Source organism: Cavia porcellus, unplaced genomic scaffold, assembly GCF_034190915.1.
Source record: "Cavia porcellus strain 051 isolate PalLab524CR breed Dunkin Hartley unplaced genomic scaffold, mCavPor4.1 scaffold_21, whole genome shotgun sequence".
In the NCBI taxonomy this organism is placed as follows: domain Eukaryota; kingdom Metazoa; phylum Chordata; class Mammalia; order Rodentia; family Caviidae; genus Cavia; species Cavia porcellus.
The window spans coordinates 35,126,613-35,143,589 of NW_026947504.1; the positions used below are offsets into that span (position 1 = coordinate 35,126,613).

The 16,977-nt window shown below is 45.6% G+C and overlaps 1 protein-coding gene across 2 annotated transcripts in view; it reads right to left on the minus strand.

The window, feature by feature from the left end:
* The window catches only part of Flt1 (fms related receptor tyrosine kinase 1), a 166,883-nt gene that overhangs the window by 30,605 nt on the left and 119,301 nt on the right, over positions 1–16,977 (minus strand). For both annotated transcript variants that reach the window (XM_003477257.4, XM_013141002.2), the window contains exons 17-18: positions 8,958–9,064; positions 4,286–4,418 (exon numbers count right to left, since the gene is read on the minus strand). In XM_003477257.4, the coding sequence (XP_003477305.2) occupies positions 4,286–4,418; positions 8,958–9,064 (240 nt within the window). The remainder of the gene's footprint in view (positions 1–4,285; positions 4,419–8,957; positions 9,065–16,977) is intronic.

Consider the following 16,977-nt stretch of genomic DNA (forward strand, 5'->3'; position numbering starts at 1 on the left):
GCAGTTACTATGCCAAGTTGTAATAATGTTTTGTAACTTAAGAAATAAACGCAAAGTCACTTTGCAGACTTCCTTGCCAGGCAGAATATTGTCTGGCAACTGTTCTCAGATTATATGATCGTTACTGATCCTCCTGGTTCAGTGCTGGAGCCCATCAGCCACTGGTAGTAATTTGCTTCAACTCCAGAGAGGCGGCTGCCCAATGCAATAACAAAGCAAGACTTCTTTCATGTACTCACTATGGAACCCTAGAATAGCTGTCACTGTGTTTCTGTCCACCCCAGCCCGCACCTTGAATAAGCCAAGTTGGGTTAAGGATACTGTTAGAATCTTCTTGATGTAGAGGAGGCCCCTGTATAGTTAGTGCAGAATAGAGAGTAGCATGTGAGAACCCACCAGGTGCCCAGAGACACTCTCAGACAGTCCTGGGTGCCTAGAGGGGCCCAAGAGAATGGGGAGCATGGACAGAAGAATCAGGGCCTTTGGGAAAGGCACCCCCTGGAATTCCTCAGCTCCCTTTCCAGTAGGGGGAACTTCAACACAGCAGGAGACAGAGCTAAACAGAACCAGGAAGGAGGGGCGGTTCAGCTTAGCTGTGTAAGCGCCTGCCCTGGCAAGCGTGAGGTTGTGAGTTTGATCCCTGGTACCAAAAAATAGAATCAGGAGAAACAATTGTCTCTAGCAAAGCTGTGCTGCAAAAAGAGTGAGCCAAAGAAATCACTCTTTTGGAACACTTCTGGGGGAAAATATAAGTAGTAAAATACCACTGATCAAAAGTAAATCTCGACAGTGAAAATGTTAACGCGACAGGAGCCCTTCTTTCCCAAACCGGTTCTCCTTGCTAGACTGCTTTGATAATGTGCTTTACTTAATTAACCTTCACCCTCCCTTTCTCCGTCATACTCCAGTCCCTTCCCCTAAAGAAGGACTCTATTGATGGATCTATTAACCTATCCATCCATAGATCTATATCTACATCTCAATATATGTTATCTTAGAATTTCTTATAAGGTTTGTAATAAAGCTTTTCTGTTTCCTTCTCATCCTGGAATCTTTTTTTTTTTTTTTTTTTTTTGGTCTTTTTCATTTTTATCGGTACCAGGGATCGAACTCATGACTGCCTGCTTGCAAGGCAGGCGCTTATGCTGCTGAGCTAAATCCCCAGCCCCCTCATCCTGGAATCTTTATCGCTTTATGTTAACTGCTCAGTGACTGCAATGTTTTCACTTAGGCTCTGCCTCATATCTTCTGCCTGCTACTCCAGACGTCCATCAGGACATGGGAACCCTTCAGTTGCCAGCCTAATCACAAGAGCTTCTGTGTGGCTACTTCTGCATTGTCACATAGGGGCAATGCTTTGATTTAGGAGGGGGACCCTGGTGACATGACATGTTTTTCCCCTGTCAAATGTGCCCCTGTGGAGACACCATGCCTCTCAGAGCACACAGCATGGGCAGAGATACAGTCTGACTCCTTTTTCCTGTAAAATGATTAGAACACAGCAGAATGGGATGTAAGTTCAAATGCATCCCTGAAAGTGTCCATGGAAATCGCATGGGTGCAGAGCCCTGGCAGAGAGTTTCTCCAGATGGGTAAACCTTGGTGCACCGGGGGTAGCCGTGTATTGCCTGCTTTACTTAGGCAGGGTGTTTTCCTCCTTGGCTGCCTTCCCCAATCAGATCCTCTGCACACACACCTAAGACTTGCTTGTCTGGGACGGGAAATCCTTCGCCTTCGCAGCCGTCACAACAACACACTTTTAACAAGCGTTTGGGGGCTCTGCCTCTGGGAGTGAGGATGCGCCGCTTTTCACTTGGCTCCTTCTGCCTTTTTCTTTCGTTCAGACCCTTGGAAGCTGCCTCCTGCAACAGCATGAAGCTATTACGGGCTCTTTCTTACGGGCTCTTTAATTCCTGCAGAGACCCAAGCTTCCAGTTTCAGGGAGCCCAACTGCACTGAACTTGACCTCATCTTTTCCCTTGAAACTCTCCTTTGTGCTGCCTGGAATGCTACGAACTAACCCAGAAGTGGATTAGGTCATTGTCGTATTATGCCGGGATATGGAATCTCCTCCAAGTATGTCCTGGACAGCCCAGGGTCTCTGGTGGCTTGGGAGAGTTCAGGGCAGCATGGACCGAGCCCTTCTCTAACACTGGGTGGGGTAGAGGTGGGGCTGAGGGTGGGGTGGGGACGTTTCTTGTCACCAGCTCAGGCACCATGCAAGTGTCAAATTCCTCACTCCCGCTGGGATTTCCCCTGTTAGGTAATTCCGCCTTTACGTTATTTTCCAACAGAGATGCAATGTCAGACAGTATTCCAGTTTCTGTGATAAATTTCTAGGAATGAATTCTCTCCCAGGGTTACTGAGGAATCATGAAAAAAAGACAGGGAGTTCTTTTGGTTCTGGATGTCAAGAATTTCAATGGTAGCAACAACTTCTGACCCAAGACTCAACTGTATTCATCTATTGGCTGCTATAAACTCTGCCATCTTTCCCCAGGGTTGCTAATAGGAACCTTGATCTGTGTGTTTCTCTAGGCTTCTAACCCCAGTGTAACTCTGCCCATCAAAACATCCGTTTAACTCCATGAGTCCGGATGGAGTTTTGGCTGCTTGCACTTGTTCAGCACGACTTCAGACTCCTTTGTCACATATTTGGCTTAGAAGACAAAGAAGCCTTAGGCCTCCTCCTTAACCAGAGGAGCATTCCAGGGCCTTGCAGCCACTCTGTGCACTGAACGACAAAGCTAACAGGTGTGACGCACTTTCTCTCACCTGGACTCCAGCCAGATCGGATCATGTGACAACTCCAGAAAGGGAAAGAATGATAAAAAGTCTCCAGACAGAACACACTGAAGCTGGGTGACGGGACGCTTCTGGGTCCCAGGGGAATTCTGGTAGATGGGTTAGCAACTGCCCCCAACGTGCTGGGGGTCACAGTGAAGCTGGGGAGGACAGAAAGCACAGGAGGGGAAGCTCATGCGTCCTGTCCACCATGAAGCACATTTGATTGTGATTGATAATTCTAGAAAGCAGCATGGCCTGAGAATGGCTCAAGCTTGTGGGAAAATGATCCCACGTTGCCTGCCAAGGTCACGGAGGGGCTGGGCTAGCTGCCATGTAATTTCGGTTTGCAGAAGGAACTCCTCCAGTGTGCCACCTGCCCTGAACGTCTCTAAATTTAGCTGATCTTTTCACCCATCAGCAGCCATGCTGGCTTTCTCCTGTCTCCCCACCTTGAAAGTGAGTCCCTAGGTTTCCTTCCAAGTCCAATAGAACCCGCTTCTGGTGCTGACCTTTCTCAGGGTGAGCAGATCCAAGAGGAAACGAGGAAAATCCCTTTGGCTCTCTCCCCCCTTTCCATATGGTTTGCCTTTGGGGGAGGCATTTTGCCGCTGGGTTCAGAACAGCAAGTTCTTTACCGAGAGTGACAAGCTCCAGGGACACTGGGCCCACTATCTGTTTTCCTAGTTTTGGCCACTAATGACTCTGGCATACCCCGGAGCCAGTGGAAAATTTTTAGAAGCCATAATCCAAACATTTTGGGTGGGAGTAATTGAGGCGCCAATTGTTTTGCAGCACCGCGGGCTGGAGGTGAACGCGCATTGTGACGTCAGAGCTTGGAGGTGCTGGGGGGAAGCTGGGGAAGGCACATTCCCTGCTTGTTTATATTGTTTGCTCCACCTGGAAAACAAGTCTCTGTTCTTCAAAAGTGAAACTTAAATGATCTCCTAGAGCTTTCTTCTCTGTTGGGACATTCCCAGCACCCCAGGAAACTCGGAGGATGTGATTTGTGGGTTTGGACAGAGGTTTTTTTTCCTTAGCCTTGAAGGGTACCAGCTCTTTCACCAAATTTTTGATTTTGCTGTTCCTCACCTTCCTGATTTACATTCAGGGTGCAGGAGCTAACTGCCCAGTAATTTCATTCCGGAAGAACGCCTGCCCATGTGAGCCTACTCTCTGCCTTCCTCCTCAGAGAGAGCTCCGAGGGAAGAGACCTTTGTATCCCCAGCGTTTAGATCGGTGCCTGCTGCTCAGAGACTCTGCTTGACAACTGTTGAGTGAAAACCCAAGTGTTTGCCACCTTGTCCTGCTGTGTCAGCATCCCGTTAGAATCCTTTACCTCTCTGCCCATCTCCAGTGCTCATTTTGAGGGTGACTGGGGATAGAATCCCAGGTCGGTTTGCACTGACACCTCTCAGAGTATTAGGTTTGTTGGTTTGGTTTGCTTTTGCATGCAGTAGATGTTGGACAGGTGTATGAGTCTTTCAGATCAATACATTACCCAGCTTGAGTCTGTCTCGGGCGAACTCCCATTTGCTGGCGTCGTAGGGGAGCCTGTCACATTGCTCATCCAGGGGGACTTCATCAGGGTCCATTATAATTGACAGGTAGTCGGTCTTTATTTCTGAAGAAGACTGAGAAAGAGATGTCAAAGTCACCATTGAGAACAGGACTTTAAAAAATTCCAGGGATTCAATTTAAAACCATGCTAGGCAACATCCACTGCCTTGGGTCATTTGGTTAGAACTCAGTGGTCAGGTGGAAGTGGAGCATTTCTTCACAAATGTCCCCGCATGCTCTCACTCCCTTGAGACAACTTGCTTTCCTCCACAGGCCATTGCTGCAGAATGAGCTCAGCTGTTCTAGCTTGATAAAATGCACTTAGATTCCCCAATGACCTTATGCTCATTCTGAAACAATTACGTGATAGTTTTTCTAGAAAATGCAAAGCATTTTTTAATACCCCAAATAGTAACTAAAAATAGCTTTCTGTGGCCATTCTGTACAAGCAGGAATATATATCACAGATGGACCAGCAATAGGACAGACAAGAAAGGCCAGAAGTATTAGAGCAAACCCAGGATCATAGGGCAATCAAAGTACATTTTCTGTTGTTTTGCGGTGCTGGGAATGCACCAGGGCTTTTGCACTGAACTATACACCCAGCCCTTTTTCTTTTTTGAGACAAGGTATCCCCAAGTTACCCAGTGGGTATTTGAACTTCTGATCCTCCTGCCTTGGCCTCCTAGAGTGCTAGAGTCACAGATGCTTGCCACCATGCCCTATAACTGGTTTACCTTCACTACGAAACAGAAGTTATTCAAAGTCCAAGGAGACATATAAGACGTACACACTACCACGTTCTCGAGTTCATTTGGCCACTGGGAAGGTGTCAAATGAGTAAGATAAAGTCTGGCTTGAAGGCTTGTTTCCTTGGTAATGTAAACCAAGCCTAGTAAATACCCTCTATGTCAGGTTATAGATAGCTGGATTTGCATGTTATATTAGACCCACAATGTGTATATTCCCTGTTAATGGGCAGACTTCTAGAACTGATGTCTGCATTTCTGTGGGCCCTCTTGTCGGACAGAAAGGAAACATCTTTCCCATCTAATTCTCTCCTACAAGTGATGTGAACCTCGTCTCAGTGAGGGTGAGGCCCTCCTTTCTGGAATTTTCCCTAACCTGAATCAGAGCTAAAGTAGGGAAGGCTGTCTTTCCATCCATACCATTTCACGCCTGCCATCTTCATCTGCCCGTAACACGCTGCTCTGGGCTATCATGGCTCACCTCATCCATCACTGGAAATCATTCTTATTCTACAAAATGATGAAGCCTCGTGTGATGGTTGATTGATTCTATTGCTTTGAGTAAGAGAAGCTCAACTAATTTGCTCAGCATTTCCATACTGGCTTTTCACCTGGACCTGGTATGGGGGAAGGGAAAGAGGCGGGACCTGCTCCTGCTTCCTCACAGGGGCGCCAGGCTTTGCCTTCACCTGGGACATCATTTCCTGACTTTTGTTGAGATCCTCAGCTTTCTGGCATAAACTCTTTAGTCTTTCACTGGGGACCCATCAACCCCAGTGACTCACAAGGGACACTGCAGTGAGCCCCAGACCTCCTGCAACCTCTGTTTCCAGTGTGCAGAGACCCCCGCACTCTTCCTCATCCAGCTCTGTGGGAGCCACCATCTCGTAAATTCTTACTTATCTTCTATCTTGTGTGATGTCTGTTTCTTTAGTAAATACTGACTGATACACCTAGCAGGGAGTGTCTAGGGTTTACACAGCATGTGTAGGGAGCATGGCAGTAGTGTGACAGAGACAGTGAGACAGGCAGGAGGCGGCAAGGTCACCATGGCATGTTATGGCTTACTGTCAGTAAGATAGACAAAGAAACACCACACGGATGTTAAGGTCTTTATGGGAAGAATGACAGTTGAGTGTTAGTTGACAAATACTTATTCTGAGATGACGTTAACCCTGAACAGTGACTCCACGCTTGGCGTGGAGACCAATGCCTGGACTTGTGTCACAGTCGGCCTTTGACCAGCCTCAATCTCGGCCAAGATGCTTAATCTTCTAAGTCCAGTTTCCTTATCTGGACAATAGTGATAATGATCAGACTTATCTCAGGATGGTTGTGAATATAAAGTAAAGTAATCCATGTCGAGCTATTGGAGCAGGACATGGTCAGTCATACACATCAGTGAATGACAGCTATGATTACAAAAAGGTTGTGAGCAAGCCAGTGATAAAAAGATAAAATGCAATCCATCAGTGAGGAACTTACGCTGTGATTAGAGAAACCACATGGCTTATTTTTTTCAGTGCTAGCGATGGAACCCAAGGAAGGGTTCCAAACCCTTTGAATAGAAGGCAAGTGTAGCACCACTGAACTGCACCCCTAGCTCCTCACCTGGCAGGAATCTTTGATATCTTCTTCCTTTTTGCCTCCCATGATCAAATTTTTTTAAAAAAATTATAGTATATGCTTGTTATATCTGTATATCCATCATGAGGAATTGATCTGTATACTTAGCCTATGATCAAATTTTAGAGGCGTTCTGCTGTTTATTTACTTTAAAAATTTTTTGAGACACATTCTTGCTGTCTGGCCCAGGCTGGCCTTGAACTTATGATCCTCCTTCCTCAGCCTCCCAAGTGCTGGGGATTACGTTCATGTACCACTCTGCCTGGCAAGACACTGTGTTTTTGAGATAATAATTTTATTCCTATCACCAGCATCTTAATGGAGTTTAGAAATAGAAGGCACTTAATTTGGTCTTAGTTTACCTTCATAGTCTGATTTCTACTCCAGTCCTACAGGCTGACTACCCAGACTGGTGTCCTACTCTGGGGTGTAGGAAGAAGCAAGATCAACTCTTTTGCTTTTCTTACAGCTTCAAAGTCTGCCTCAAGCGTTGTGTTCTCTGGAGTCTTTTCGCCCTTCTCCTTGGAACTCTTGTACCTTTATTCCTGTCTCACAGATCTGGCAAGCTCTGCTCTTGTTAGAGCTGTACCTCTAGATATCACATTGTCTCTCTCAAAACTATGGTGGGCTCTGTTTCCTCCTAAAGCAGTGGCCTTAACTGTCGTGTCTCAAATCAGTCATTGTATGGTAGGACTCCTCGTGTCACATACGCATCACGAGCCCTGCCTCCAATAACCAGTGCTGTCTTTACTGGTTTGGAGTATCGAGCATGAGATCAAAGAGCCAGGGTTTGAGATGAAGCCTCAGCTGTAATGACTTGAACAGTAACACCTCCCTGAGCCTCTGTTTCTCTCTCTTTAAAATGAAAATAATAATCTACCTATCCTTTGCATTTTGGGAGGGATTAGCCGAGATAGATACTCCATAAAAGGCTTCTGGTAAGAGCTGCACATTAATAAGTGCTAATCTCTCGAAATCGTGAGGGCTCCTGACCCTGTAAGGCCTGCATTTCAGTCTCTTGCACGTCTCTCAACTCTAGCCATTGAGTCGGCTCTAGATCACTTTCTGTTTGACCGTTATGACTCTTGGCAGGGCAGCACCCCGTTCACTCTGCCTCCTCTCTGGTCCACTCGCATAGCAGCCAAAATAAACTCTCCAGACACAGATGATGTCACACATCTACAGTCTCCACTTAACATCCCTCCCATCCCCGAGGCTTGCCTGGCTCTTGGAACAGACTCGTTCCTTCCGATGGCTAATGGGGCTGTGCCTTGCCAGGCTCTCGAGCCCGTCCTGGCTTTCCTGAGCAGTGTGACTTCATAGCGGCTGCTCGTGTCCCCATCGCAGCCCCATTGGCCTTGCGTTTCTCCTGCTCACTGTGTCACCCTGCCTGGCCCAGTCTCAGAAACGCGACTCCCTCTGTCCTCTAACTTCCTCCTCCTTCCTTGGCCTGGCCACCCTCTTGTACACCTTGTGGTTGGAGAATGCTTTTGGCTGACATAGAGTTGCAGGGTGACATCTGACCGTGTCACTACAAGTCTGTCTCCTCCCAGACTGCACACTTGGGCAAGCACACGCCACACTGAGAAGCTCGCAATAAGCCTCCAAGGCCTGACTGACTGACCGTTACCTTTCCACCAAATCTCTGTGCAGCCTTGTTAGAGAACTCCATGGTCCTGGGTTCCAACCAGGACCTCACACTGCTGACTATGCTCTGGGACCACTGTAATCCAGAGAGGACAGAGCAGCAGTGTCCTTATTTGTGTGCCTACAATCTGAGGAGAGCCACGTCGGAGGTGGCTCTATTATATTTTATCATCTTTTATCAGTTAGCAGAGAGCAAGGTTAAGGCTATGAAGACCTCGCAGAGCCCATGCTAAGTGTAAAGACTCTTTCAAGGTCGGGAGCGCAGCTCAGTGATGGGTACCCAGTTACAGGCACAAGGCCCGGCTTTGATCCCCAGCAAAGAAGAAAGACCACTACATAGTTTTTACATCAAAACACTCGCAGTTTCTCTGCCTCTGAGAATAGTCATCTGTTCATTGTCCCAGTGTCTCTTTTGCATACTTCACTTGTCATTAGAGGTGTTTTAATCTTGTTTTCCATGTTCTCTGGGTCAGGGAGACAGAGGAAAAGGAGGAGACAGAAGAGGTTCCTAGAGCTTGCTCTAAACACCAACTGGTAAATTCTGAATATTCTGTAAAAAGACACAAAGCGCTTCACCAGATTTAGTCTTACCCTTTTCAGTTTCCGGATAAAGAGAGTTAACAGGAGCCAAAAGAGGGTGGCGGCCACACAGGTGCAGGTCAGGGTGATCAGCTCCAGGTTAGACTTGTCTGAGGTTCCTGAGGAGAGAAAATCACCAAGATGCTGCTGAGGAGGAGCGTGAGATGCAGGGTGCTCCTGGTTCCCAGGTCCTGGGCCCCGTGCGGCCCATCCTGGAGGATGTGACCTGCCAGCCTGCAGAGCCTCACAAGCCCACCCAAGAAAGGCTTTCCGGAAGTTCCACTGTTGAGTTTGCAAATTTTGAAATCCCAGGGATGGCTAATTAAAAATCAAAGGGGAAATTAAAAATGGGGGAAAAAAAGAAGGCAGGAACAAAAGTCCATTAATGTGCTAAATCTGGAACATGCTAAATCCTCCTAATGCGTTTCAGAGGAAATTCTAAAGAAAAAGGAAAAAGTGACATAAAGAGCTCCTTTGGGACTCACAAAATTCTTCAAAGCAGACTTGAAAAATAAAAATAAAACTCAAGGACAGTCACAGTTTTGCCTGCTTGTTCTTTTTGAAAGAGCCACTCCAAACCACCCACAGTCCTCGGCTCTGGCCTCGCGGTCTCCATTTCTAACCTCGTCAGCAGCCAGAGTGTCGCCTGGGATGAGAAGAGATGAGTGCATGGCCTGGATCCCCCCAGTCACCTCATTTCCCAGGGTGACAGAGATCAAAGCAGAGCAAGGTTCCTCCCAGCTCCACCCCCTCTCCCAAAGGACCCTGAGCTCTTAAGGGACACCTCCAGAGAGGAAAGCCTTGGAATTCATAAAGGAAGCTTCAGAGGGCCAGAGCAGTAGAGTGTAATTTCCCAAGAAATCTGCAGTAATGCCCATAGCCTTTTACTTCACTAAAATGAGACAGGTTTACATTAAGGTAGGCCAAGAACAAGAGAAGCTTTTTCTTTCTCAGGACAATGATGTGGATGATGAGACCGTTGGTTGGAGACTCATACACCACTCACAACCACCCTCTGCAGCGGGTGGCAGTAATGTCTGGGTTTCCTAAGAGCTTTATCTTCTGGGCTCTGAGGCAGAGTCAGCTAGCAGCCAGGATGGGTGCTGGAGGAGGTGGGAAGAGGAGGAAGGGGAGTTGCTGCCTTCTAGAAGCCCGTTCAGACCTAAGCAAGAGACTGATGGCAAATGCAAAGTGGTTAGATTTAAGGAGAGCTTCTGAGGTTGAGGCATCTGGCGTCTTCTGGCAGAAGTGGCACTGGGAATGGAGTTTGGTCTGCAGCAAGGCTTGTACCGGCTGCAGGAACAGTGACGGGCACCAAAGGCAGTGTGAACCAGGGGCCAGGAGCAGGGCACAGGGTCTGGAGCAACTGCCTGGAGGCAGGAACTACATCATGGGCAGCTGGGGTCAGGGAATGTGCCCCACCCTGAGTCCTGGCAAACATACATGCTAGGAACCTGCAGATCACAAGACCGGGTATTCACAGTGCTTGCTGTCCTGTGGACTCTGCTGCTAAAGACTGAGCTGTATGCAGTCACCAGGACTCACACCTCCCCTAGGAGCTGGCTGGTTCCTGTCTGATGACTGAGAAACCGGAGACCCAGATGTGGAGCCTCCTGCCCAGAGTCACACAGTCTAGAGTGGTGGGGACACTGGGTGCCTGACAGTAGGCTTCCAAGGATGGGTCACACTGCCGTCGTATCTCCTCAGCCCTTAGCGTGCTTATTAACCTCTCAGAGGCCACATTCCTCATTGCAAAGTGTCCTGCATGGAGAGGAAACTGATGTTCATCCTCTGCCTGGTCCTTCACAGCATCTGCTTCCCCAGCTCATGCAGTTGTCACCTCCCCTAATGCACTGTCACTGCTGCCTGTCAGTTCTTAGCAAGGCTGCTGGGGTAGCCTGCTCCAACTTAATTCTACTGCCTCAGATGCAGCTTGTGCCCATTACTAAAAATCTAGATCCTGGGCTGGGGGTGCGTGGCTCAGTGGCAGAGGGTGTACTCGCAAGCTTGAGGCCCCCAGCACCACAGGGCAGCCCCGCATGGCCGAGGTGTGTGTGCTTAGCGTTGGCTCTCTCTTTCAGTCTCAGCTCAGGTACCATCAGAATACTTGCCATGTCCTAGACTCACCAGCCTTCCGCACATTCATGCTTTGGCTTTGCTGTTTCTCTACCAGAACGTGAGCCGAGGCAGCATCTTATTTATCTTATACCCCACTTCCCAGGCTGGGCAAATAGACAAATATATCTGCTCTGTTTGTCTCTGAACACTTTGATGAGGCTGTCGAGGAAGTCAGGGCATACCCTGTCCCTGTGTATTGGTCTAGTAACTGTGGACCACAACCCCGGTCCCAGATCTGACCCGGGCTGCTGTTTGGTGGTAAGAGGAAGGGTGGGGCTGGCGTCCACAGCCTGATACTCAGCTCTGAACTGCTGAATGTGCCAACCTTCTGGCGAAACAGCAGCAGGTGGGACTGTAGTGATTTTGTTTACGGCCACATCCCCTGTGCTCAGGAGCGCGTGGCATGTAAGAGATAACCGGGTAATAGTGGCCAAGTGAGTTGATGAATCTGGCTTCACTGTCTCCTTGGGCAGCTTGCAGTTAAGTTGCCCTCAATCTCATGAGCTTCAAAACAACTTCTTTAAAGAAATCTCAAAGTATGATACTATTTCCCGTCACTGCATCCTCACAGGGGCAACACTGTAAACTCAAGTTCATTTGAATGTGAATTTCTTTCAATGTGAATTTAAATACTACCTTACACACACACACACACACACACACACACACACACACACCCTTGCTTATGCTACAGTTTTGGGGAATTTGGTGGGCCTACTGAAGGCAGGGCACAGTGGCCTGTGGCTGTCACAGACACTGATAATATCTTGAGACGTAGCACTGTCAGCATGGAACCTCTGCAGACGCTTCCCACTCGGAATGTGCTGCCAGAGACCCTTTCTAGTTGTGGGAACTTTCTCACTGCATTCTGTGGGGGTAGGAAGCTGAGCCCCAAAATCTTAATTCCATAGTCCTTACTCAAGCAAAATTCCTTTCAATGGGACTGACTATATTTGCGTGTGAACACACACTTAACACATTTAAGGAATCCACTTATTAAAAAACACCTCTAACATAAACATTGATCAGGCAGGAAAGACCTATTTAATATTAATAATATAGACAGAAGTAGAATTTTACAATGGGTAATGTAGTATCCATGTTCCGTCTCGCTTGACATCTTTATCTCTGGTCTTGAAAAATAACTGTCAGGAAAGTCTAATGATGGATAGACTGATTTGAGCAAGCACATAGGTGTTTTCTCCAGGGTTAACTATCCACTGGTGTGAACAGACCAGCTTCAACTCACTGGTGATAGCTGATGAGCAGTGTATGAAATAGCTCAGCTGCACTTGGCAGAGCAAGAGGCCAGGGAAAATTTAAATTGGAATTCATAATAATTAGGAGCAAGAGCAGGGCATCAGGGTCAATCTCTTCCATATGACATATGTGAAAGGCCAGCCTCGGGACATGAACCAGGCTGTTTTCATTTGGGATGCTGACCAAAACGTGGCCGATGACAAAAGCATGGATAATTGCGTCTTTTTTGTTATTTATGTTTTGGTACAATGGATTTAACAGGACCTCAGCCATGTGAGGCAAGCACTTTGCCCCTGAGTGAGATCCCCACTGGGGCTTTTTTGTTGGTTTGCTTTACATTTTGACAATCTTCCTCAACTGTAATCTTCCTAAGTAGCAGGGATTATGGATGCGTGCAACCATGCCTACCTAACTATACTTTTGTGTCAGATACTGCCCCAGGCTTCACACCATCCCTCCTGGGAGAGCAAGGTCAGGAGACACGTGGGGTGGGCTGAGTTCTAGCGGCTGGTATGATTTGTTGAAGTTAGGGAGGTCGGCTTTTCTCAAAGCCTGTACTGTACCATTTGGTAGCAGCACGCTGGCTCTGGCATGTGACACTGCGTGCACCAGTCTGCTGGGACTGCAGCAACGGCACCATTCACCTCGCCTCCTGCACTGTCACAGCATCAAAATACACAGGGCACTTTGGCCTCAGTTCCTGGCTTGACTACGGATCAAGCACAGATTTCAGCAGGAGCTGGCCAGGAGCCATCCTGAACCCTAGAAGCAGCTACACTGTAGACCAAGAACTCTGCCTCAGTTTCCTTATCCTTAAAAAGTACAGGTTAGAGAAGCCCTTACCTCACAGGTCACCTGTGTAAACTAGGTGTTAGGGATTATTTTGAAGGCTTTCCCCCTGTCCCTGCCCCTCTCTTTCTATTTCTTATCACTTTTTGGACTGCCAGTGCAGGGCAGATTTTGTTTTCAGCCAAATATACTACATGTATCATAATTCGTCTTTTACACTTAAAATGAATCGGACTTTGACTCAAGTTGACTTTGACTCATTTTCTAGACACAATTGAACTACCACCCTCCCTGAGAAGTTTGCCTGGTGCCACAGGATGGTTTAGGTTTTATTCTTTGGTTCACTTGTTATTTTAGCTTGAAATAATCAATGAGGTGGGTTTATGACCTACTAAATTATTAGGACCTTAAGAGAAGGGCGTGTTCTTGTTCATTTTGTATTTCCACCATGGCTCAGAGCAAGTCTCAATAAAGTTTTAGGTATGGATGAAAAGAAAATTCTAGACCTGACTCTTAGCAGTCCTGATCAGCATGAGTTAATCAACCAATCCAACTCCTTCCATCTAAAACCCAGTGAGAAGTGATCTGTTTGACTTAGTATGTAGTTTCTCAAAAGCTTCTTGAAATATTAAAATTGGCTTGCAGATCTTTACAGCAATCTATGAAATGTTTTACGAATCTCTGTATACAAGTTTGGAACCACTCTTCATGACAATGACTTGTGAAAGTACTGTATTCAGGTTAAACTTGAAGTACAGATTTCCAGAATAATGTTAAGTTGAAGATACTTAAAAAGTTACTATTTGTGACATTAGTTCTATAACATTCACTTTTATGACAACAAGCTAAGCCTTAAGCCAAAGTGTTCCGTGGTTTGGAACACCATTGGGCGACTCACTGGGTATGTGTGGGAAAAGCATAAATACAGAGAACTTTGTTGAACTAGAACCTGGCACATCACCTTAACACATAGTATACTATGACAGATGCTGTGTTTTAGCTGTGTTGTTACAGTAGCTATACAAAGGTTAGTAAAGTATTTTTAACAGGTCCATTACATCATGAGAAAATTGAAGGAAGGTAGGTAAGTTGCCAAAGTAGTCCAGAGGCACCTGGATTCAGAGGGGGTTCTCATTAACTACATGCTCTGTTGCTTTAGAGTTGAGGTACTGTAGAGCAGATCCCAGGTCTCAGCTCTGCCACTTCCTATTTGTGCAGTCCTAAAATCTTTTAACTTTTGTGTGCCTTGATTCCTACTTTAAATAGCTGAACTTCCTTGTAGGGTTGTTGCAAAAGTTAAGAAGGATTGTGCTTGCTTGTTTAAAACATTTCCCTGTGTTTGATATGAGCTTAAAATAGAAGCACATAGGCCCAACTCAAGTTCATTCTCCTAATATACACTTCTGTAATACCCTATGAAGATTCATGATTACCTAGCTTCCACAGGAGGAATTAAAATTAATATTTTTTGAGTTTGAATTATTTTGCCGTCAGAATTATCTACAAAGATCTTAATCATCCCAACTGAATTCCATCACTAGTTTTTGAATGTTTGACTGTGGTGGGAGGGGCTGAGCTAGTGGTGGATCGCAGGCATATAGGAAGCTGAGAACAGCAGGTGCCTAAGGAATGCCCTGAAGGTACCAGGCACCCCGTGTGAACAAGTGTTCCAGCCCTGAGAATAGGAGCTGTTAGGTGAAGAGGTCTCATCTGACATCAACTTTCTAAATGTATAAATGAACACACTGCAGTGGTTGAGCTGCTCCCTTCTGTTCCTCCCATCTGGAGAGAGGGCTCCACCTGACCTGAGTTTTCTGTCTCTTAGCTTTATTTTCTTTCTTTCTTTTTTTCTTAACTTTATTTTGTTTGTCCTCTTGTCATTCTTCCCCCCCTGAAACTTAAAGAGCTGCACAGGACTCAGCATACTGGTGCCCAATGTGGGGCCAGGATAAGGAGAAATAGAAGATGAGGGGACACTGCTTAGCACACAAAAGGGGGAGAAGTGCATGGATAGTGATATCATCAGAGAAAGCAGAGAGAAAAGCAGGCTCAGTAGGACCAGAGAGAGACAAGGGGACTCACTGGGTGGGGAGGAGAAAATGAGAATGAGAATGAATGAATGGGCTCATTAGGGCCAAAGAGGAAAACAGGCTTGCAAGAAACAAAAGGGAGAGAAATGTATGGATTCTATCAGGTTAAACATGGGGCAAACAATTCTCAAAGAACATATGTAAAGAAATGATGTATATAGATGTATATAGAATAATCTGTTGTATTTTTGATTTCTGTGATTTATTTTTGTGAATTTGCTTTAGGGAGTGTTTTAATGGCCATATGCTTGTTAAGACGACCACAAGGGATTTGGGCAAAAGCACTAGTTCAAGACCAAGTGACAAGCATAAAAGAGAGGGTAGAACTGTAGGGCCCTCCTCCCCTGAGCTTACACTCTCTGACTTTTTCAGTTAGATAGGAAAGGCGGGTGGGCAAAGAGGATCCTTCCACTGGAGGAGTGTTTTACACTCCTTTACAATTCTGTTTTACAGCTCCTGATGAATTTAGCTGGGCCACTAGTAGAGATTTCTGCCTTTTCAGCTCAGAGAAGTTTTATTGCACTGCAGGGTGAAATCATACCTCTAATGACATGTCAAGTATTGAGACTGCAGGACTCCAAGGAAATCATTTTATGTTCTGTCATTATTGAATCCACTAATAGTTTAAAAAATGTTTATAATGATAGTTGTTAAAATTTCTTTATGTGTAATGCTATTGAAATGTAGCAATGCCTACATCTGTTATAAGAAAGTTCTTTTATATATTATGGTTATGACTTGCAATAATAATTTGTAGATTATCTTAAATCGTTGGATGAAAATGTACCACACCTTCATTGTAACCATCTGATTGAGTTCTGAGCACTATGTTCATTTCAGAAGTGATCAGGGTTGGGGGGGGCTGTTTGTAGACTGATTTCAAAAATAATTTTATTTGCTAACAGTTTTATTGTTGATCTTGATATTGGAACTTCCCCTTTGAGAGCCCTACGTGTGCTCAGGCTCAGTCCAAACCAAACAAGACCTGTGATTATTTAAAGAAGCCACTTTAACTCCACAGTCCATTTATCCTTTTCACATACAAAAATAACACATTGTTTTATCTCTGAGTATAAGAATCCTTTTTCAAAGGAAATAAAAAGAGCAGACAGTTTCCTTCCTGGCTAATTCCTGAACCTCTTTAAATCTGTTAAACATAGCCACAGACACAACTTATATGCCTGGTTTCATTTCCTAAACTCAGCTAGACAAGATAGGTCAATGTGAAGAGTCCATGTGCACCTAACAGGAAATCAAGAGAACACTAATCCTAGAGAACATTTCACAGCTACCAGACTGGTGCAAATAATAATTTAGACTTTAGAACAAGAATTCAGTTTCATTATAAAATTATCACTACATTCAGCTATTCTGAAAAGCATCTCAGAATCAGAATTCTTTAGTGAGCTTTAGTTCAAGATAATATACCTAACATAGATACATGTAAGTTTTCCTACAATTTACACAATATCAACTTGCAAAAATTCCTCTTATTCCAAATTATATCCTCGCCTAGGGGTGAAACTTACATCCTGGAAACTTCACCACCATCTCCCTTCTTGGGTTCTAGTTATTGTTTCAGATATGACAAAGAGTGAGTTAAATGCCTGTCTATCCAAAAGCTCCTTAAGTATTTGAAGCAAACAATTATATTTTCCAGGGGCTGGGGATTTAACTCAGCAGCATAAGCGTCTGCCTTGCAAGTGTGTGGTTATGAGTTTGATCCCTGGTACCAATAAAAAAAAAAAAAAGAAAGAAAGTATTAAAAAAATTAT